At 41.8% G+C, this 22,869-nt stretch overlaps 2 protein-coding genes across 2 annotated transcripts in view; both read right to left on the bottom strand.

Moving 5' to 3' along the window:
• LOC134754837 (DNA replication licensing factor Mcm7) overlaps positions 1-22,869 on the bottom strand; it is a 425,513-nt gene that overhangs the window by 219,176 nt on the left and 183,468 nt on the right. The window lies entirely within an intron of this gene.
• The window catches only part of LOC134754854 (division abnormally delayed protein), a 166,544-nt gene that overhangs the window by 34,581 nt on the left and 109,094 nt on the right, over positions 1-22,869 (bottom strand). Inside the window, exons 3-5 of the mRNA XM_063691298.1 lie at positions 16,813-17,183; positions 15,148-15,359; positions 10,417-10,585 (exon numbers count right to left, since the gene is read on the bottom strand). Of these exons, the coding sequence (XP_063547368.1) occupies positions 10,417-10,585; positions 15,148-15,359; positions 16,813-17,183 (752 nt within the window). The remainder of the gene's footprint in view (positions 1-10,416; positions 10,586-15,147; positions 15,360-16,812; positions 17,184-22,869) is intronic.

Below are 22,869 nucleotides of genomic sequence, written 5' to 3'. Positions count from 1 at the left end.
AGTGATGTACTCGCCATTTACATTGATACCTCGTCCTTTCCAGTCCAGAACCTTGAAGGCATCCTCCAATGCAGCGGTGAACAGCTTTGGGGAGATTACATCTCCTTTTCTGACTCCCCGCTGCAATGGAATAGGCTTCGAGGTCTGGCCCTGTAGTCAGACGGACATGGTGGCGTTTTCGTACAAACACTTCAGCACTTCGATATACCGGTAGTCAATTTGGCACCTTTGGAGAGACTGCAGCACAGCCCAAGTCTCGATCGAATCGAAGGCTTTCTCGTAGTCCACAAATGCAAGGCAAAGGGGGAGGTTATACTCCTCAGTCTTCTGTATAACCTTTTTTTTTTATAGAGGGGGAATGCGTTACGCATACCACCCAGGCGCAGGGACGGGCCTGGGATGGTTATGTGGGACTCCCATACAGGCTAATGGGACCCATGGTTTACCCACTAAACCCCCTCTGTTGCCGCCTCACTGCTATACGGCGAGGTCCCAGGAACGCCGAAGTACTCTTCCGCAACCTCGCCAGCGGCCGTCCGGACTCGGACCCGGCTCTTGGGGAAATTACCCCTTCACCTCAATGGGCGCCTTGTTTGCGCCCGCCCACGCAGGGACCTTTGTGTCAGGGCTGCCAGATCGTATAATTGGATACGAAATTCGTATAATCAAATTGTTTTCGTATCTATCACGTATAGCTGGTCAATCGGTATAATTGGATACGAAAAAAAAAACACGGATGTCAAACTACTGACAATCAGGGTGCCAATACTGTTAAGGCCCCAGTACATAGTGGTGAAGGATGGGCCATGCCATGCCATCGTCATTGTGTACAGGGGGCAATGGTATACAATGGCGGACGACTGGCCGTCAGTTGTCAGCCTTGGCGGGCAATCGGGCAGTTGTCGGTTTTTTTGAAACTTCAAAGGAATAGTACGGGAATCGTGGCGTAGCGTGGCTCCAAAGGGAAAAAGTAATGAAGTTGTACTTTTGGTAGAAAGGAAAGATCCGCATGCGAGCACTTCATTCCCGAAGCTCGGCCTTCGGCCTCGCGTGCTTGGGAAATCGTAAGTAAGGGACGCTTCGGGCCTTCGGCCCTACGCGGAGCTCGGCCTTCGGCCTTCGCTGGGTTTCGAAGCTCAGCGTCGGGACGTCGGCCCGCCGCTTCGCTTAATAAAACACTTGGGGAGGGTTGGTTTTGCTTTGGGTGGTAAGCGGGAAGTTGGAGCTTAAACACGACCCAATAATAGTAAAAGTGTCTTGACAAGCTCAGCTATAGTTTGTCAAAGGACTGTCTCATTTCAAACATAGACAGGGAGAATCATACTATCTTTGTCTTACACTAGTACTAGCTGCACCCAAAAGAAAAGGCTGAGTATAGTTTTTTTTGTTCTTATTTACTGACAATTTGGTTTCACCAACTATATTGAATGAACAAAAATCGTAATGATTTACTGGAACGGCAACTATATTCTGTCCCTGTAATCGTCCCATAGAAAATTTGAATTTCGCTCCTTTTCTATCAAAAGTTGTTTGACCGGCTATACCTACTTAAATACGCGTCAGTTTTAAAAATATTGATTTAAAATTAGCCCATTTTTTTAGAATTAGTGTACTCGTATAATGCAATCGAATTTCGTATAGTTGAAGGCACTGGATCGTATAATCAAGATTTATGTACTGGCAGCCCTGCTTTGTGTAGGCGACAGACGTCCCCGAGCCTGCCGCCCACAGGGACCCTTATGGGGGTAACCGGCGGTCGTATGTCAACCGCCGCCGCCCCACACGCTTGCGGCGCATTGGCTGAGAGGTCGGATCTTCCTCCCTGCCGCGTTCCGCTGCCTCCTTCTGCACCATCACGTTAGCGTCGCCGCAGTGGTGGCACTGCGTCGTTGGTTCCCGTCCCGCCCTCCTACACAGGTATCTCCCGAAACAACCGTGTCCCGAGAGGACCTGGGTAAGGTGGAAGGAGAGGAACCCCCCCCCTTTCTTTTGACCCATCGCTCCAGAACGGGTCGGATGGCTTCGACAGTCCAGTTGCCGGCACTTGGCGCCTCCAACCTTTCATTCCACTTGTGGAGGAGCACTCGACGGGAGTCAAGTCTCCACCGTCTGACCTCCTCCAGAGGTGGTTGGATCCCCTCGGCCCGCGCCTCAGTGACACGCCAATAAACATCAGCGAGCACTACTGCGTCGAGGTCCCAAGGCGGAGTCCCCGCCAACACGCACGCTGCCTCGTAGGAGACGGAGCGGTATGCCCTCACCATCCTGACCGCCATGACACGCTGTGGCCTTCGCAATTGGGCCTGATTTTCGGCGGTCAGGGAGAAGGCCCAAATGGGCGCCCCATATAGGGCCATGGACCGCACTACACCCGCGTACAGTTTCCTGCAGCCCACATTCGGCCCACCGACGTTGGGTAGAAGCCGGCTAAGTGCCGACGCCGCTCCAATTAGTTTGGGAGCAAGGCCCTCAAAGTGTTTCTTGAACGTCCAACGGCTGTCAAGGATTATGCCTAGGTACCGCATTGTCGACTTAACACCAATGGACGTTCCCCCCACCATTAAGCTGGAACCTGCCGGAGGGGCTTTCCGAGGCCCATGAAAACACAAGGCCTCTGATTTATTTAGAGCAACTTCCAGCCCCAGCCTCCTAATCCGAGCCACGACCGACGCTACTCCCGCTGTGGCCAGAAGTGACGCCTCTTCTGTATAACCTGCCGCAACGCATGTATGTGGTCTACGGTACTATAGTCTTTACGGAAACCTGCTTGTTCGGGAGGCTGGAAGTCGGCAAACCTGCGTGCGAGACGGTTCGTGATGACTCTCGAAAACAGCTTGTAAACATGACTCAGAAGTGAGATGGGTCTATAATTCTTCAGCAAGGTGTTATCACCTTTTTTGAAGAAGAGCACCACCACACTTCTGTTCCACGCTTGCGGCGTTTTTCCTTCGCGCATGACGGAACTAAACAGCGTCTGAAGGGCCTTAAGGACTGGTTTACCACCCGCCTTCAGGAGTTCAGCCGTAATTCCGTCATCACCTGGGGCTTTGCCATTCTTAAGCTGTTTGAGAGCCATACTAATCTCGTACAGGCTGACGTCCGGGATATCTTCGGTATAGTGTCGAGTTAGTCTAGCTCTAGGGTCTCTAGCTAGATCCATGACGGGTGCTCGGGTTGTTGTGTATAACTGTCCATAGAACTTCTCGACTTCTCCCAAGAGCTCAGGTTTGGATGAGATGATCCTGCCGTCGTCGGTCTTCAGTTTTGTCAGTTGGCTTTGGCCAATAGACAGATCTCTGGCAAACACCTTCGAGCCTCTGTTGCGCTTGATAGCCTCTTCAATACTGTTAGTATTGAATCGGCGTATATCTCGCTTCAGAGACTTCGAGATCTGTCTGTTGAGCTGCCTATAACGACAAACGTCACCTGACGACTGCAGAATCATCTCACGCCTCACCTCCATGAGCTTGAGAGTGGAGTCCGAAAGTTTCTTGGTTCTTGTACGACGAGTCTTGAAGAACTTGGACCCGACCGTATGAACAGCTTCCACAAACCCGTCGTTGTAATCGTCCAGGTCGCTAGCTAGGCATTCGAACCGGTTTTGAAGTTCGAGCTGAAAGCTCTCGGGGTTTTGGAGCTGAACCGGTGCCGGGCGGAGCGTAGACTTTATCAGTCGAGATCTCTCAAGCCTAAATTGGATATTCAGTGTGCCTCTTACCATACGGTGATCGCTCCCGGTTTTGACCGAATTGATCACAGAAACATCACTGAATATTTGCTTCTTCGTCGACATGATAAAGTCGATCTCATTCCTTGTTGCACCGTCAGGGCTCACCCAGGTCCACTTCCTGTGCTCATGTTTCCTGAAGAAGGAGTTCATCATATAGAGTCCTTCCTTGTCCATGAAACCAGCCAGTAGGTGGCCCCGGTGATTCCTACGCCCCACTCCAAATTGCCCCACTCTCAGCTCTTCACCGTCTCGTTTGCCCAGCTTAGCGTTGAATTCCCCCATAACAACTGTGAAGTGAGTTTTGGAGCTATGCATGGCTCTGGAGATATCCTCATACATAGCCTCCACCTCATCGTCGGAGTGTGTCGAGGTCGGTGCGTAGACCTGTATGACCTTCAACGAATAACGTTGGGTCATTCTGAGTACAAGGCACGCTACCCTGTTCGACACACTCTCGATCTTCACCACGTTGTTTACGAGGGACTTGTGGACGATAAACCCGACACCTCCCTGGGACCGTTGTTCGCCCTCCCGGAAATAGAGCAAGTTGCCGGAATTCAGAGTTATCATGTCCTCCCCCTCTCTACGGACTTCCGATAACCCTATGATTCCCCAACGTAAACTGCTTAATTCTTCCTCCAGTTCTAATAACTTTTCGTCGGTCCGCAGCGTACGGCAGTTGTATGTTGCCAGGGCCAAGGGTAGTCGGTTATGGTAGCCGGGTCTCTGCCGGTGATTCACTGTAGCACCCCCTGCCCCGCCATTTCCCTGGCTGCTACCGGAGCCAGGAATAGCGGGGCTGCCGGGGACTAGGGGTCTGGGTTTTATTTGTGTCTGCATTTTTTGTTTTTATCCCTTGGGAGGGATTGCCGTAGTCGCCACGCTTGGCAGGCGGGTTGGCGACCGCAGTTTGATAGAGGTAGTTCTTCGGAGGACGCTGCTGCCCATCCACCGGATTTCCTTAAGTCGCCTCTTACGACACCCACGGAAAGAGAGGGGGGGGGGGGTGGTGCTATTCTTACCCGGCACCACACGGGATCAGAAGAAGAAGAAGTAGAAACACTACTATATAAATTATAAACTGAAATAAATGTCATATACTAAGAAAAAAAAAACAGGCTGGTTCGTTTCCAGCCTGAGGCACTGGAGGCCTTGATCATTTTTTTTAGTGTTCGGTGCAAAACTTTGTTTTGACAAACGGAACACTTATGGGATCACTTCTGTCTTGCAAATCAGTTAAATGTGTTTTTCTCAGAGACGTTTTGACGTAGATACCTAAAATTTGAAATAGTTATAGCAATTACCACCACTAATATTGTAAATAAGTCAAAACCGCTTATTTCTTATTTTAGGGGGAAGTTTAGGGGGTTGAGAGGGTTAACCAGATTTTTTATTTCATTTGTAAGAATCGTGTGGGGTACCATTAGAAAGCTTGCAAAAAACGTTTCGTTTATCTTCAGTGCATCTAGCTCCTCCTTAATCGCATCTCTCCATTGTTGAGCATCCTTTCTAGATAATGCCTCTTGCACTGTAAGCGGATCATCCACCTCTGATGTCGCTTGGTAGGTTACATAATCAGGTAACTGAACAGGTTTTCTGTCTCTGAGTGGATATCTCCTTTCTTCCACTAAAGGTTCAATTGGTGTATCTCTATTCTCTTCAGCTGGTAAAAATTCTACTGGTATATCTCTATTTTCTTCTTCTGGTCTCACTTCAGACGAAACCCAGTTTTCTTCACCATCAGATATTTCAGTATGAGCATCATGATCTCCATCATTTGACTCCAGGTTCTCTACCTGAACTCTTTGCTCTTGCTAAACATTTTGCTGTAGAGTTCCCCGTTGCTGAACATTATCTCTTTGCTGTGGAGTTACCAATAGCTGTACATGATCTTCAAGGTTAATTATAACGTGCTGCTTCTTCTCATTATCATGAGCCCTTGTGCCTCCTTCATATTTTTGGCTTTCGAAAAATACTGCATCTCGGGCTCTATGCAGCTCTCCGTTTGAAGGATCTATCAGCCTGTACCCTTTGACTCTTCGCAATATCCTACAAATACCAGTTCTTTACTCTTCGGATCCCACTTGGTTCTCTTTTGATCTGGTATGTGCATATATGCCTTGCATCCGAAGACTTTGAGATGACTTAAATCTGTCTTTCGTCCAGTCCACATCTCTTCTGGTGTCATCTCCTTTACCGCTATGGTGGGACTTCTATTTTTTAAGTATATAGCGGTGTTGACTGCTTCGGTCCAAAAACTGACGGGAAGTCCTGCCTCTTGTAACATTGCTCGGCTCTTATCAGCAATCGTGCGATTTGCACGTTCGGCTACACCATTTTGTTCAGGCGTGTATGTAATGGTAAGTTGATGCCTTATGCCATGTTCTTTTAGGTAGGCATCCACTCTTCTGTTTACGTATTCAGTTCCATTGTCAGTTCTTATTACTATCACCTTTTTTCCTGTTTGCCTCTCAGCTAAATTTATAAACTCTTTTATTTTTTTCAAATGCTTCACTTTTGGCTTCAAGAAAATATACGAAGGTTTTTCGCGAGTAGTCATCGATAAAAGTTATATAGTACCTATGACCCCCAATAGACTTACCACTCATTGGCCCGCTAATATCCGAATCATCATCATCATCAATATCCGAATGAATTAGCTCGAGGAGCTCTCCAGCTCTCGTAGCCTGGTTACGTTTAAATGGTTGCCTAGTTTGCTTGCCCATCAAGCAGGCTACGCAGTCCATTTTTGAGTTAGTAATGTTTGAAAAACTCACCCCTGTTGACATTTTGTCTTTCAATAAGGTCAGGTTACGTACACTCAAGTGTGCCATCCGTTTATGCCAAAGCACCATCTCGTTTCCAATTTTAGGCGCCAGTGCAACTGCCTGTGAGGAACATGTTAGTTTATAAATGCCCCTTTCATGCTTTCCGGTTACACATGGGTTCCCTTTTATAGAACATTCATCAGCATTATAAATTTCGCAACCTTTTTTATTAAAAACCACAACCTTATTTTTAGTATTTACCATATTGCTGACACTAAGTAAATTTGAAGACAAGTCTGGTATATACATCACATTGCTTATACTAATATCAAGTGAATCATCCTCTACAATACCAAAATCTTCTCCAAAAACCTTACCTGCATTCGCGCAACTCACTTCTACCTTTTTCTCAAAGTTCACAAACTTATCCACCCAGTCCTTCCTGAAACTCATATGTCCTGACGCTCCTGAATCTATTATCCACTCGTCTTGATAAGTCTTCTCTCGATCCACACTGGTTAGTGCCGTCGCCATATGATTCCTCTTCGATTGACGTGGATTGTGTGGACAGTCACAAGCTTTATGCAGTTCTCGCAAATGAAGCATTTTACAGTCCTCTTCTCTTTGAACTCTTTGTTCCTCTGAACAAATTTCTTATGAGTGTTATGATGCTTTGATGTAGTGAGCGCTGAGCTCGAAGTAGGTCTACTACTTGGGCCTGCACTCATTCTGTTATCATCCATTTGCAGCAGTTTTGTTTTAACATAGTCCGAAGTTAAGGATATGTTCGCGCTCTCCAGCGCCAACCTCATAGGCGCATATTCCTCTGGTAGGCCTTGTAGCATGAGTGCTGCTAGTAATTCTTCTTTATCTAAGTCTGCTAGTTGGTTGCTAACTTGCATCAGTTCAGTTATATATTCAGTTATTGAATTAAACATATTCAGTTTTAGGCTCACTAGCCTTGACAACAATCTACATCTGTTGTTGATACCTTTGTCTTCATAAGCTACTTTAAGATTATTCCACGTCTCATACGCCGTAGTAGCTTTACGTACGTGCACCTTGCACTGACTCTCGATCAGTAAACAGATTTTGGTTCGCGCTCTGATCGTTTTTCTTTGCGGTAGCATCTGTTGTGTCAGCAACTTTCTCTATGTACTGCCACAAATCATCGTGCACAAATACGCACTCCATATAAAAACTTCCAGGTATTCCAGTCACGATAACCTTGCAATTTCTCTATGCTCAGGAGCCCCGGTCCCGCATTCGACATGTTGGTACTCATTGTGTTGTTTCTCGAACTAGTAGGACGTTAATGTTATAGGTTGGTAGTTCTTACCGCCATACTCCTCTAGATCCAAAAAAATATTTATCTCTGTGTTTTACACTAGTGTTGTACCTTGTTCATGATTAGGTCGATCAGATTTTTGGAAATCGTGCTTCCCATAACCTGTGAGGGTTTCTCCTCTCACTTTTAAACTAATCACTGAAAACACTGTGTATAAAGAAATACTTTAATATAAAAATACAACACAATAATAATGAAAAACAGCCTCCGCTGACAATATTATTTTCTCGACAGAGAACCGTCATAACATTCCATTCAAACATCCTTCAAGATTCAAACCAGCCAGCCTGTCAACAATTGTCTACCTCTTTGCTCTAACAGTCGGACATAGCTATGATTAAAATATATTGTGTAAAAATATTTTCCATTATGTCAATATCTAGGGAGGAAAGTGAGGACTACGTTTGTACGGAGAATCGATAGTCTCCTATCCTTTTAATGTATACATACTATTGTCACTGTGACAAGGTACCAAATGGGTCATAAATTAAACCTGTTCAAAATACCTTAAGCAATGATAAAAGCTTTATCTAATAAACGTTATCATTTCATAGTGTTTGAGACATGCTAAACTTTAATGCGTCATAACGATGCGTACAGTCACCTGCAAAAACACGTTACTCTTCAAATGCCGCAAAAATATGAGACACGCTCAGGCTCTACAAATAAGACCATGTCAGATATTTTTGCGGCCTTCGAAGAGTAACATATTATTGTAGATGACTGTACGATAGTAGATAGATTACCTACTCACGGAACACTTTGCTGCCGCAGTTGCGACTGCGGGCTTGGTCAAATAATTTCTTAGTATATGACATTTATTTCAGGGTATATTTGTGACTGTATATATGTATGTTTGTTCGCGATTATCTCTCGTTTGGCTGAACCGATTTTGATGCGCAGCAATTTAATAACCATCGGGTAATTACTTAGTTTTTGAAGGCGGTGCCAAACCAGCAAAACATTCTTTGCTGCCAAACAGAAAAAAAAGTAGTAGTGAAAGAACTAAATTAATGAGTAAAGATGTCTTTTATTATGTTCTCCAACATTTTGGGTTAGCACCGCCTTCAACACTTAAACAATTACCCGGATGGTAATTAATTTGCTTATTATTAGGTATTAATTACTTTTTGTCAGAAATTTGCTTTACGACGGGATAGGGACTGGACAAGGATATGGGTGAGGTATATAATAGTATTTTATACAATCGTGATATAATAGAGAGCTTTTCAGTCGAGTGCCGTGTTTAAGCAACGAAGCTTACTGAGTTGCTTAAGTTAAGGTACGAGATTGAAAAGCTTGATTATATCACTATTGTATACAATACTTTTTCTACGAGACAAAAAAAATATACTTTTAACTAGTAGAATCATATACTTAGGTAAATAAACCAAAAGTATACAGCTAAGATACGCGAGCTGCCGCGGCCCGCGATACCTTCATACTCGTACGCGCACAGGCCGCCGGGCCCGGTGCCCCCGGCGGGTTGGTCAACGACACCTCCTCGTAACTCATGAGGCCCTGGTACCTGCTCCGCGCTAAATTCAATTTTAAGACAATTTTTTACTCGATTGTGGCCACCGTAGCCTATGGAGACTAACAAGCAACGCTAAGCGGTTTTCGTAGGATATGGATGTTGCTATATGAAGGGTGTCACATGCGCGTTTATGACTTATGAAGCAATTGTTGGCCAACCAATCACAAAGCAGATGCGACGCAGCAGCGTGTTTAAGTAGGCTAATTTGCATTGAATCGAGTCTCCGTAAACAAGAAATATTTTACTGAAATGAATGAAGTTCTATTTTCAAAATTTTTATAATTGACTAAACCCAATCGATAAAATTCTTATGCTTGAGTCGGAAGTGCCATAGACTATCCAACGTTGAAAAGAGTAAGGTTGTAGTGTTGCATATGAAGTCGTAATACACAGATTATACTCGACGAGTAGAAAAAAAATATTTAGTGTTTTTCAGTGGGTTGGTTTTTTGAAGGCGGTTCCCTTTTTTTAAAAAAGAAAAAAAAATAAGTTTTTTTTTATAATTATTTTTAGTGCAACTTTTATTCTATCGCCTCAAAACTTTTGGGGTGTCTTTAGCATGTCGCATTACATAATTACAGCATTAGTAAAATTCTACTTTATTTCTAGTACCTAGAGTTCATAGTCTTTAAAATGGCAGACTAAGGTTACAATACTTAATTCACGAAGGCTGATATTTGCTTGCAATTTTAAGGACAATATACCTACCTTATTTAACTTAAATACGGTAGCGTCAAACTCTTTCAAATTCTACGGTGAATGGCAAATAGTCATATCATAGTAGGAAGTTAACATTCACATACGACTTTTTGTTTTGGAACGTCACGGACGTCACGGTCAACGTCCTGAACGTCGGTGGGCGAGTCCGACTCGCACTTGTCCGGTTTTTTATTGTTAGTTGACACTTGACAGTCGGTGTAAGTCTCTCGCGCTAGATGCATAAGAGGAATGTGTTGGGGTTGGGTGTGTGGTGTGTGGAAGGTATAACGCCGGTAGCCGGTAGTGTAGTGAGTAACGTAATGTGCTGACTGACCTTCTTCTCGAGCTGAACCTTGTTTTCGAGCGCGTGCATGACGGCGCGCGACACGCGCTCATCGAGCGCGCGCAGCGCAGCGTCAGCGTCGGCACGCGCCAACGCCTCAACGCCCTCTACATAGCTGGTCCACGCGCCGGCCAGCTCCGCCACCGGCGCCCCCACACATCTGCAACATTGTTACATTTCTTTACATTATTTTCAACACACTTGCTCGTAACATGCAAGTTATTTAACCGGAGGCTTATAATCCTAGATATTAAACACGCGGTCTTTTTCATTATATTATAGAACTTGTTAGATAATTAATGATAATTAACAACTTAACAAGGTAACTGATTGCTAATAATATGTATGGAAACGGAGCCATCTTAAATTTGTCGAGTAGATTTTACAACGCGGACTGGAGGGCGCGGCAGGCAGTATGACAGATGCATGACTGCATACTAACTGTTTTTAACAATTAAAATTTGATTAATATGAGTTTCCTTTTTTTCCTCGCAAGTGTGTTGAAAAACGTCGTAAGTAAAACACGTGTGCATTGGTCATTACACACATCGGCTTTCTTATTACGCGCGAGCTGTAAGCGAGCACAATATATCTTCGTGTGTAATGACCAAGGTAGCACACTTGTATCACAATGTGTCACTTGTGTCACTTGTGTCACTTGTATCGAAATAAAAAACGTGTGATAGGCTGGAATAAATATGTTAGTGCAGCTTACAGAGAGGCTAGGTGTAAGTTTAATCTGTGGGTATGGTATGGCGAACCGAGGTCGGGGCATATTTACAATGATATGCTAGAAAGTCGAAAGATTTTCAAAGCGCGCTTAAAATGGTGTCAAAAACACGAGGAGCAAATAAAATGAATATAATTGCGGAACATCATTCTAGGCGCGATTTTCGTAGTTTTTGGAAATCTACCAACAGATTGAATGGTAAGCCGGGCCTGTCTGTGAGTGTCGGCGGAGTAAGCGAAAGTGGGTCTATAGCCGAGGTATTTAGGGAACACTTTACAGTCAAGTCACCTTTAGGGCCATCGCCGACGACTTGTATGGCCGACTCTGGGACCTGTGGACGGGAGACGACCGCTCAATTTACAGCAATGGATGTAAAAATGGCTTTAAATTCTATTTCTAGAGGGAAGTCGCCTGGCCACGACGGTCTCAGTGTTGAGCATTTGCATCATGCCGGTCCGCACGTGAGTCGAGTATTTGCAATGTTTTACTCGTTATGTATAGGAGTAGGACACACTTATTTGCCGACGGACATGATGAAAACTGTGGTGGTCCCTATTATAAAAAACAAAACAGGTGACGTGAGCGATAGGTGCAACTATAGGCCGATTTCGCTTGCCACCATAGTAGCCAAGGTGCTTGACGGTCTGCTCAATTGCCAACTAGACAAAAGTTTAAAAATTCACGATAATCAGTTTGGATTTAAACCAGGCCTGTCGACTGAATCCGCTATCTTGGCATTGAAACAGACTGTTAGGTACTACACGGACCGCCGAACAGCTGTATATGCCTGTTTCTTAGACCTTTCCAAGGCATTCGACCTCGTGCACTACGACATCTTGTGGCGGAAGCTTGACGACATTAACTTGCCAGCTGACATTAGTGGAATTTTTAAATTCTGGTACCACAACCAGGTTAATGTCGTCAGATGGTCGGAATCCTTTTCTCAGCCATATGGCCTGGAATGTGGTGTACGTCAAGGTGTTACTGAGTGCCTCGGCCTGCGGATTGGCTAAGCTCATTTCTATACGTGAAAAATACGCTTCTAGTCATGGTTTGCTGTATAATGTAAATAAAAGCGAATGCGTTGTCTTTAAAGCCAGAGGTAAACCTACACCCAAGTTTCCAAGTGTCAAACTTAATTGCCACCCGCCACGAATAGTGGACCAATTTAAATATTTGGGCCACATCGTAACCTCTGACCTTAGGGACGACGTGGATATCGAACGAGAACGCAGAGCGCTGTCCGTCAGAGCTAACATGATAGCTCGCAGGTTTGCTCACTGCTCCAAGGATGTAAAAGTCACCCTTTTTAGGGCTTACTGTACGACCTTTTACACAAGCAACCTGTGGGCTGATTATACACATAAACGGTACAGCGCTCTGCGTGTTCAATATAACAACGCTTTCAGAGGGGGGCTGCCCAAATTCTGTAGTGCATCGGGGATGTTCGCGGAGGCGCGAGTAGACTGCTTCTACACCACCATGCGCAAGCGAGCTACATCCCTTGTGCGCAGAGTGAGGGCCAGCTCCAACAGCATTCTGAGAATGTTAGCAGACGGAATTGATTGCCTGTATCTGAATAACTGCTGCTTGATACAAGCACGCAGTAATAAATGAATAAATAAATGTATAGTTATAGGATAGTTATAGTTATTAAGGATAGTTATGTATATAGTTCTAACACTTAGATAAGATTATTTAAATTTAAGATAATTACTAACCCAATGATCCCCGATGATCTTAAATAAAGAATTTTATCATTATTATTTATTTAATGTACTATTACCTACTGCTTTATTAATTAACATTATTTTCCAGCTCATTTATTTTACACGTAATGATTTAACCTTTAAATTATTTTTAAGATTATATCTAATGTTTGTACTTTCTGCATCACTTGGAATTAGCCATACGAATAAAAGAGCACATATTTTTAAAACCGAGCATACTTACTTAGTAAGTTTTGCATATTACTATACAGGTGAGTGAGGTAAGTAAGATACTAACTACTGTGCTTTTAAGCATAACAGTACAAAGTAACTACTTCCCAGTTTCCTACACAACGTGCAATTGAAGTAGGTATCTTACATTTAGTACGAATTCCTTCAGTTTACTCCAGACGATCCGGGAAGTTCTTAACTCAAGCTAAGAGCTTAATTAGCACAGTTTCAAGCTCGCTCAGTCGGCTATTGAAATATTTTAATTAATAAAGCATTACTTCGCAGTCAAGACTACTAGACTCTTATTAGAAAACTTAAGCCTACTAGTTACTTATATTATTTTAAAATAATTTGAGCTTTCAATGCAATTGCAGTTATGAAATTATAGACGTTACGTTATTAAGTAATTATAAGTAAACACTGTTAAACTTATTTTATTTGCCAGCACAAATATTTGTATTTATAATTATATTTATTAAATATTTTTTAAGAAAAAAAAAACCGACTTCAATGGGGGATGCCGCTGAAAGTTCACTTATTGTTGATGGTGCACTCTTAGATTCCAGACAATGAAATGAAAAAGACAGCATCTTTTGCCTAATTACGTAGAAAAGGAGGTAAAACGACCGGCATTTCCGGGACCGAGTCCGGGTCCGTGTCCGGCTGTCCGGGTCCAAGTTTGGGTCAGAGTTCGGTCCGGGTCCGGGTCCGAGTTAAGGTCCATGTTTAGACCCGGGTCCGGGTCCGAGTCCGGGTCCAAGTGTAGGTCTGGGTCCATAAGGAAGAACACAAATCGTCAAACGTGAACTATGTGTCATTGAAGAGTTCCATTCTGATCATCATCAGCAGTTCCACTACATCGAATGTCACTTTTTTAAATGTAAATGCTGGATTTGTTGATGAAAATACAAAAATCACTATATGTATGCCTTTCACATTTGAGGAGGTCCCTCGGTTCCTCGTGGGTCTCATCATCAGAACTCGAGCTTGACAAAAATATGTCTTAAAAACTTTAGTTGCTTAACAAACATGAAGAAGAGGACAAATCGCCAAAAGTAAACTATGCGTCATTAAAGAGTTCCATTCTGATCATCATCAGCAGCTCCACTTCATCAAATGTCACTTTTTAAAATGGAAATGCTGGCTTTGTTGATAAAAATACAAAAATCATTATAATTATGTATGCCTTTCACATTTGAGGAGTTCCCTCGATTCCTCATGGATCCCATCATCAGAACTCGAACTTGACGAAAATTTTTCTTGAAATCCTAACTTGCTTAACAAACAAAACGAAGAGGACAAATCGCCAAACGTGAACTATGCGTCATTGAAGAGTTCCGTTCTGATCATCATCAGCAGTTCCACTTTATCAAATGTCACTTTTTAAATGTAAGTGCTTGATTTGTTGATGAAAATACTAAAATCACTACATGTATGCCTTTAATAATTGAGGAGTTCCCTCGATTCCTCATGGATCCCATCATCACAACTGCTTTTTGACAAAAACGGGACCAATCTGTATGTATATACTTATAATCAAAAACAGAATTTTCAAAATCGGTCCAGAAATGACGGAGTTATGGAGTAACAAACATTTAAAAAAAAAACATACAACCGAATTGAGAACCTCCTCCTTTGAAATCTTGAAGTCGGTTAATGAAATAAATAATGAAATAAAAAAAGACTAATAATTTAATAGTTATTTTAAGCTTTTTAAATAAAATTATAAAATATACCAAAAATGCCTTACATCATTTGATGATACTCTTCAAACATAGAAAGATGAACAACCGCAATGAAACTCAATTCGACATAAGAAAACCCGCATCGAAATCGGTCCATCCGTTTGAGAGCTACAATGCACCAGACAGACAGACAGACACTGGCGTGTAACTTGTAATAGCCCTCTGCGTCGGGGGTTAATAAAAAGGTATCATTTGCATCTCAATAGATGCTTTCGTCTATTCGCCACGGCAGCAGCTTTTCGCTAAGCGCATGCGTGCAATAAATACATCAAGAATAGTAAAGTATTGTGGGGCATAGTGATCTTACCCTCGCACCACGTTGAGGCAGTAGTGTCGGCAGGGCCGCGCATCGAGACCCCGGCAGCGCGCGCAGCCCGCGGCGCGCAGCAGGCGCGCGGCGCACCCGCCGCTCGCGCGCGCCACCGCCTGCTCCGCCGCCGCCAGCGCGCTCGCGCCCGCGCCCAGCGCCACGAGCAGAGCCCGAGCGCCCTCCATAGACTTCGACAGCGTCATACCCAACTGTCACACAAGGCATACGTTTTAGTTTCATTTAATTTTTTTTTTAATATTGTCTTCGGTTACCGCGATAGTTACTCATGAAATAAAACTATGAACTATCGCGTATATTGAATTTATAATACATCCCGACGTTTCGAACCCTTTACAGCGTTCGTGGTCAACGGGTGACCACGGGGTACGGGTGACGGGTGAATTCAATATACGCGATATAATCCGTTTTCAGTTTTATTTTTTTTTAACTTGAAATTAGGTATTTTGTATAAGAACAATACGTATTCAACGATAAAAGCAGAGGATATATAGGATAGAGGAGTAACTACTGTCATAGAAAATTTTGTAGCCGCAGTAAAATATCAAAAAAAATAGTACATATCGATACTAGTGCGGAAAGTATGTCATTACTACACGAGTACCGAGATATCCGGGACGAGTACCGGGACGAGTGAAGAATGAAATTTCCGCACGTGTATCGAACGACGTTTTTTAATACAGTTGCGAAAAAATAAGAAAAGCAACAAGTAAGGAACGGAATTCGAAACTTTTATATTATTAATTCTGTGAAATCATTGACATTGACATTATGAAGAAGTGTTTTTCTAGCTTTTATTCGATTAGAATTGATTTTGTTATTATTATTGAACCCACTTCAATGAAAGTTTTTTTTGTTCAAATGTATGTTCTATAAGACAGAAACAATTGTAAATATTAAAACATTGTACTATTATTACCTAAATATCGTTATTTATGATTATTTGTGTATCGTATATTTATAAAAACAATATCGAATGTTGCCTTTGAAAACTTAAAACATTCTTGCAGTAAGAAAATACGCCTCTTCTTTGACAGGCGTTCCGTTCCATTCAGACAACTTATTTAGAACGGTTTTTCAACATTAAAAAAATAAACGTGTTATAATACTTATAATGATGAAGAGGTAAGTAATAAAATATGAAATATGCATATTTTGCGTATTCTTACATTAACAGTAGGTTTTTATGTTGATTACGACGTTTTAATGAAACTAATATTAACACTCATCAATAAGTAGTCATGAATTGGAACAAGTAAAAATTAAAAAAAATTGGAAAAGTAAAAAGCACTAGTTTACGAAAACCAACTTTCCGCACGCTAAACAGCCACGAAAAGTAGCACTTTTTGAGCAACTGTATTAAAATATATATATATATATATATATGATTTGATGATTTTTTTATTTGTATTTATTATTTTTATATGATTTTGACCCTTGTTCTTTCACTGATACGTGTTAAAATTGTTAAATAACAAACGAATCCGTCAACGCCATCTAAACGAGAATAGGCCAAAGGTGGTAAAACGTGGTGGCGCCATCTGTTCGAGAATACAATTTTCTTAATTTTCGAGGCACGTTTTTTTCTTAGACTGTATCGATCTTATACGGAGTTACATAGTCTTTGATAAAAGCCACGCTCACCTGTTGCGGAACGTCTCCAAAAGGCTGCACGGCATCATAAGCATCTTTAAGACACATTTCGTGCTGGACCGTGAATTGTTTGGTATCTAGTTTGAGTATGTTGTGGTAGGCCAAGGGGAAAAGTTCACGAAAGAACTTGTCAGTAGCAACAGCGAGGTCGAGGTCCCTGGGCGCGGGCGCGGGCGGCTCAGTGACTAGCGCGTCGAACAGGTCGGACGCGGACGCGGGCGCGGGAGTCCGCAGGGCCGCGCGCACTTCGGCATACAGCACGCTCAGCGGCCCGTGTGCGCGTGCCGTCTGCGCGCGGTACACTTGCGCTAACAACGCCGCAGTTTTGTTTTGTGACTGATGTGACAACGCCGTTAGGTGCTCTGTATAACAGAAAAAAAGTCATTACCATAAATCATTGCCTGAAACATATTAACATTAGGTGCGAGTAATAATCACAGGAGACCAATGAGGCGCTTTCTAATAATAATTTAACCTTTATTAAAAAGAACACTTAAGAAAGATAACGAATGTGCGCAAACGAATGCGACATGATCATATTGATCATACAAAGGGTGATGGGTTGGACTCACAGAGGTTTATTAGTTGCACTAATATTTTACGGAAAAAGTGAACAATTGTCGCTTAAATGTTTCATCTATCTATAAGCTTGTTCTATTTGACATTGATTATATTCATTGGAGGATTTGATGAAAAAAAAGTTCGCTTCCAATCACTGCGATACATAGGGGTACGGGTACAAGCATCGAAAGCGGATCAGACTACGCGTACGCGTACGCGTCAAAAAGTTCGCTTCCAATCACTGCGTTACATAGGGGTAGGGGTACAAGCATCGAAAGCGGATCAGACTACGCGTACGCGTACGCGTCAAAATTATCTACTATTCTTTAATAGCTGAACAAAAAAGATAAGTGCTCTCTATGTACTTAGAACAATCAGACTGTTACAGATAGGTACTTTTGAAGGCGAACTGAAGAGATATATATCTATTTAAAAAAAACCGGCCAAGTGCAAGTCGGACTCGCGTTCCGAGGGTTCCGTATTACACAATTTAAACAATGTACTTTTTTATGTGAAACGTCAGTGAAATATCTTTAAAAACCCGTAAGGGTCGGATCAAAAACTATAAGTAAATAAGTCCGACTCACGCTTGACTGCACATTTCGAATAGGTTTTCCTGTGTTGTTTAAGGAGACTCGATTTTATGCAAATTAGCCTACTTAAACACGCTGCTGCGTCGCATCTGCTTTGTGATTGGTTGGCCAACAAAAACATTTTATTTTAAGTTGTAGTAGAAACAATTGTTATCGCTATACCTACTTATAGGCACCTGCGCAACAATGTGGCTCTAGAGTCCATGACCCATAACAGATAAGATATCTATTTAAACTAGAATTAAGTAAGGCACAAACAGAGTTGTAGAGTTGTCACAGCTACGCGGCTTAAATGAAATAGTTAGTAGGCATGTAAACATGGGGCTGCGGCGCGAGCACCTGCCGCGAGATCACGCCGGCCCGCATTCCTCGCCACTGATATACTCGGCTAATAAACCCCGGGAATAGTGGTCTTTCAAGTCTTTAAACATTACTAATTGGAGCGAATTTGTAGGTACTATATATACTTCATTAAATCCCTAAGGTAGACTTGTAACTATACTTAAAATACCTACACATCAATCCGGGTAACTTTTACCTGCTGTTAGAATAACATTGAACGGGCCTAGAAATATATTTTTTAGGTAGGTACTTATTTTCGCGTAAGAAATTAGTGTACATGATATCTCCCTGGCTAACATTATTGCTAAAATACTGGACGCTCTGCTTGATCAGCAGCTGGACAAGCACTTAAGTGTGCATGATGCGCAATTCGGCTTCAGGCCTGGCCTCTCAACGGTAGTACTATTAGTTATTCTGTGTCTCAACTGAGAGTGCTATCCTCTGTCTCAAGTGGACCGTCCAGTATTATACGTCTAGAAAAACGCCAGTCTTTGCATGTTTCCTGGACTTATCTAAGGCCTTCGACCTCGTCTCGTATAAGGTCCTATGGCGCAAGGTTGAGGAAGTAGCAGGGCTACCGATAGAGGTAACTTCTCTTCTTAAATATTGGTACCATAACCAGAGAAACTGTGTGAGATGGGCGGGTGTTCTTTCGGGGGAGTACAGGTTGGAATGCGGGGTGAGACAGGGAGGGGCCTACGTTTCCCCGGCTTTTCAACCTGTACATCAATGGTCTGATAGAGGAGTTGAGCGGCACCAACGTCGGCTGTTCGGTTGATGGAGTTTGTTTTAACAACATCAGCTATGCAGACGACATGGTGCTGCTCACGTCATCTCTCGGCGGATTGCAAAACTTGCTCGGTATCTGTGAGAGGTATGCAGTGGACCATGGGCTCAGATACAATGCTAAGAAGAGTTAATTCCTAATCTTCAAGGCTGGTGCTAAGACGTACGAGGTTGTGCCACCAATTGCTCTATGTGGCACTCATTTAAACCGAGTTAAGCATTTTAAGTATCTGGGCCACTGGGTCACTGAGGACCTCTCTGACAATATGGACATAGAGAGGGAGAGGAGGGCGTTGTCCGTTCGCTGTAACATGTTGGCTCGGAGATTTGCAAAGTGTACTAGAGGAGTAAAGCTAACGCTATTTAGGGCATACTGCCAGTGCTGTTACACCTGCAATCTCTGGGTCAATTATGCCCAGAGGACGTACAAGGACTCTCAGCTCTGGCTTGCCTTCATTGGCCGTCCACAGGGGAGTCTTAAGAGCTATATGCTCCAGGGGTGGAAGTGTTAAAGGGCATAACGCCGCGAGTAACTTCGGAGAAAGCGCAGCACACCTTTCGACACCCCTGAGCCGCTCATTCCGGTGTTGCGCCTGGCCGTCTTTACAATGGCGCATCAGGTGCCCATCTAACGAGTGGCGAGTCACCGCCTGCCTCGATAACTTGTGCAAGCAATGTTATGGCAGGTGTCCGGACTTCTTTTTTCCGTCCGGAATTTAACGTTTTTTTCATCATTTCTAAGATTACTTTTCTTAAAAAAAAACTTACCATATCGCCAAGTTTAGCTTTTAGTAAATAGTTAATTATGCTCTCTAAAATGAAGTATTACTTATTCTTAAACTCCTTCATTTGACGAAGTTATGCCATTTTGAAAATACACCGTCATCAAATATTTTCAAAGGGAATATCGTTATTAACCACTTGTCTGTATATGAAACGAATCCTGACCAAATTTTATACAGCATAACCGAGGGTGAACCCTCGATTATTGACCGGTGGTAATATAAACACATACTATGTATATAACGATAACGTATGTGTATAAGGTGAGTTCGGCAAAGTTACGGACATCGGGTAAGATCGTATGATTCAAATTTCCGCCTATTTTGGGGTATTTTTTTAATGCTGGCAAGGTGATGCGATGCGCAATTTTGTTCCGCACCCCTCTTCAGTCCGCACTTGTTGCTCTGACAGACTAGACGCGTGTTTTGTGCCGTTAAGTAGAAAAGTTCAAAAAATGTGTTTTTATTTTCCATCCGGATATACCCTCCGCCAGTTTTTTTGGAATAACTGGTAAGTTTAAGCGTTATTTGTTTCTTTTACAGATTGCATGTTATTTTTATTAAATTTGTGACAAATCTGTATATTTGGAATTCTGATACGATGCCTGTAGGCCAAGATCCGGTCTTACCCGAAGTGGTAAAAGATCGGATGCAAATCATCCGATCTTAAATTCTCAGGAATGCTCAAACTTTATACGTGTCACCACGATGCTTGATTAAATTTCTCTAACAGACGTATATAGTGGTGTTTTTTTTATATAACCGCAAATTACAATCTAAGCGTCTAATATTGCACACTTAAGTAGGTAACTGATCTCTTTATGAATAAATAATTATAAATATTTTTATTTACCTATCTGCTGTAATTATGAAGAGGTAGGTTTATTTTTTTGTTGATTATTATTATTATTTTAATAATGTTAAAGAAATATAATGGTTTCTTGAAATATTATTGTTGTGTTGATTAATCAATTCTTACTTGGTTTAAAATGTGTGCTTATCAAAGCGAATTGGCCTGTTTGTAAGATCGAGATATGTTTTCTCACACGAAATCATACTCTAGTCATACTTGTTATGAACAAAATGCTGCACTTCATGATAAAAGCAAGCCGCTTTGCACAGTGATAGTAGGGACCAAACTGAGCGATTTGACCCGCAGCAGCGGCAGTTTCATCTCTTAGGAACAGAGATGGCGCCACTTCTTTATAAAATATTTCAAAAAAATCTACAAGCTAAACCAATGAACCGATTTAAATGTTTAATATCTCAAATGAAAGCGCATTATATACATTACTTTTAAAAAAATACTCAAAAAATATATACTCAATACTTTTGATAAAAACGGGAATTTTAAGTTTGTTTTTTTACTCGATTGATAGTTTTTACTTGATTTCTCAAAAATTTTTTATCGAATATGAATAGTTTAATGCATGTATATATTACTGAATAAATAACAAGTATTATAAAAAAAAACCCGACACCGATATCTCTCATACTTCTCGAAATATGAAAGTTTGAATGTGAGTGTAAATTTCTTCAAGATATATTGCAAATAATTCTACAAGCTAAACTATTCGACCGATTTTAATGTTTAATATCTCAAATAAAAGCTCATTATATACATTACTTATAAAAAAATATTCAAAAAACATATACTGAATACTTTTGGCAAAAAACGGCATCTTAAGTTTTTTTTCTTACTCGATTGATAGTTTTTACTTGATTTCATAAAAAAAAATTATGGAACATGAATAGTTTAATAAATATATATAGAGTACTGAGTATATAAAAGTATTACAAAAAAACCCGACACCGATACCTTTCATTCTTCGTGAAATATTTAAGTTCAATTATGCACGTTCTTACAAATAAATTCTTTAAAAGAAATCTTCAACCGCAGTAAGTGCACTGATTTTAATATGAAATGTGCCATATGAAAAGAAATCACCCAATTTATTTTAATAAATAAAAAAATAATAAATAAAAACTGAATAAAGTTTTTTCCTGGTGCTGAATTACAAAAAAAATATAACAAATCTAAAATAAGGAATTATTTTTATTTAAAGTGACTACATTTGTAAACAAAAAACTTAAATGTCCTCTTCGGGTTCACCGGTAGATGTAGAACTGAAAAAAAAGTCGTTTTGAGAAGTACTCGTACCATTTCAATACTACAAAATCACCGATCATACATGAACTGGTTGCTGTAGATTACTGTTGGAAAAATTTTGTGCCTGTAGATTTACTGTTGAATTATTTTTGTGCCTAGTTGATTACCATTAAACCTATAATTTTGTGCCAGACCTATAATCAGTGGTCAGCATGCAAAATAACTCTGGATTGAAAATTACATTAACTTACTTTTGATTTGTACAGCCACCTTTGCATGATTTACACTGGGCTGTGCATGGTAAGCTGACGCGACGACACTCACAACGCATAGTTTCGCAGCCAGATTTGCAGCCACAATGGTCCAAGAGGCTTAATTGCGACCAAATCGCTGTAACTGCCGACCATTCCGGAGTCCAACTCTCTTTTTCCTCAGTCCATCCCCAAGAAGATGGACACGGTATGGAAACTTCTGGTTTCATAGCGTTTCCCCATATATGGCCCGCTTGGTAAGCGGCTCGAAGTGCATGTTTATAGAGAGCAGCTGATGTAGGTGGCAGGCTTGACACAAGCTTGTTTTTTGAAGCAAACAAATATTTGTGAACTTCATTTACGTTTATGTGTTCCGTTTGGCCAAACAATAACACAAATCTAGGGTTACTTTATACTAAAATTAAAATATGTAGTTACACACCTGACAACTGACAAAATCAAAAACTTAAAAGTTGACATACTCCTATTTTCCCGTCTTTTTATAGTGGCCAGAGAAAGGCAGCTTGATCTGAACGAATTCTTCCAGTACGAAAACCAAATTTGTCCACCTTCGTTGTCAGTCAATGGAGGGCGTCGTTCAGGGAACAAATCTGATTTGGCCG

This window comes from Cydia strobilella, chromosome Z, assembly GCF_947568885.1.
Source record: "Cydia strobilella chromosome Z, ilCydStro3.1, whole genome shotgun sequence".
NCBI classification, from domain to species: Eukaryota; Metazoa; Arthropoda; class Insecta; order Lepidoptera; family Tortricidae; genus Cydia; species Cydia strobilella.
This window is presented reverse-complemented; position numbering and strand designations above follow the sequence as displayed.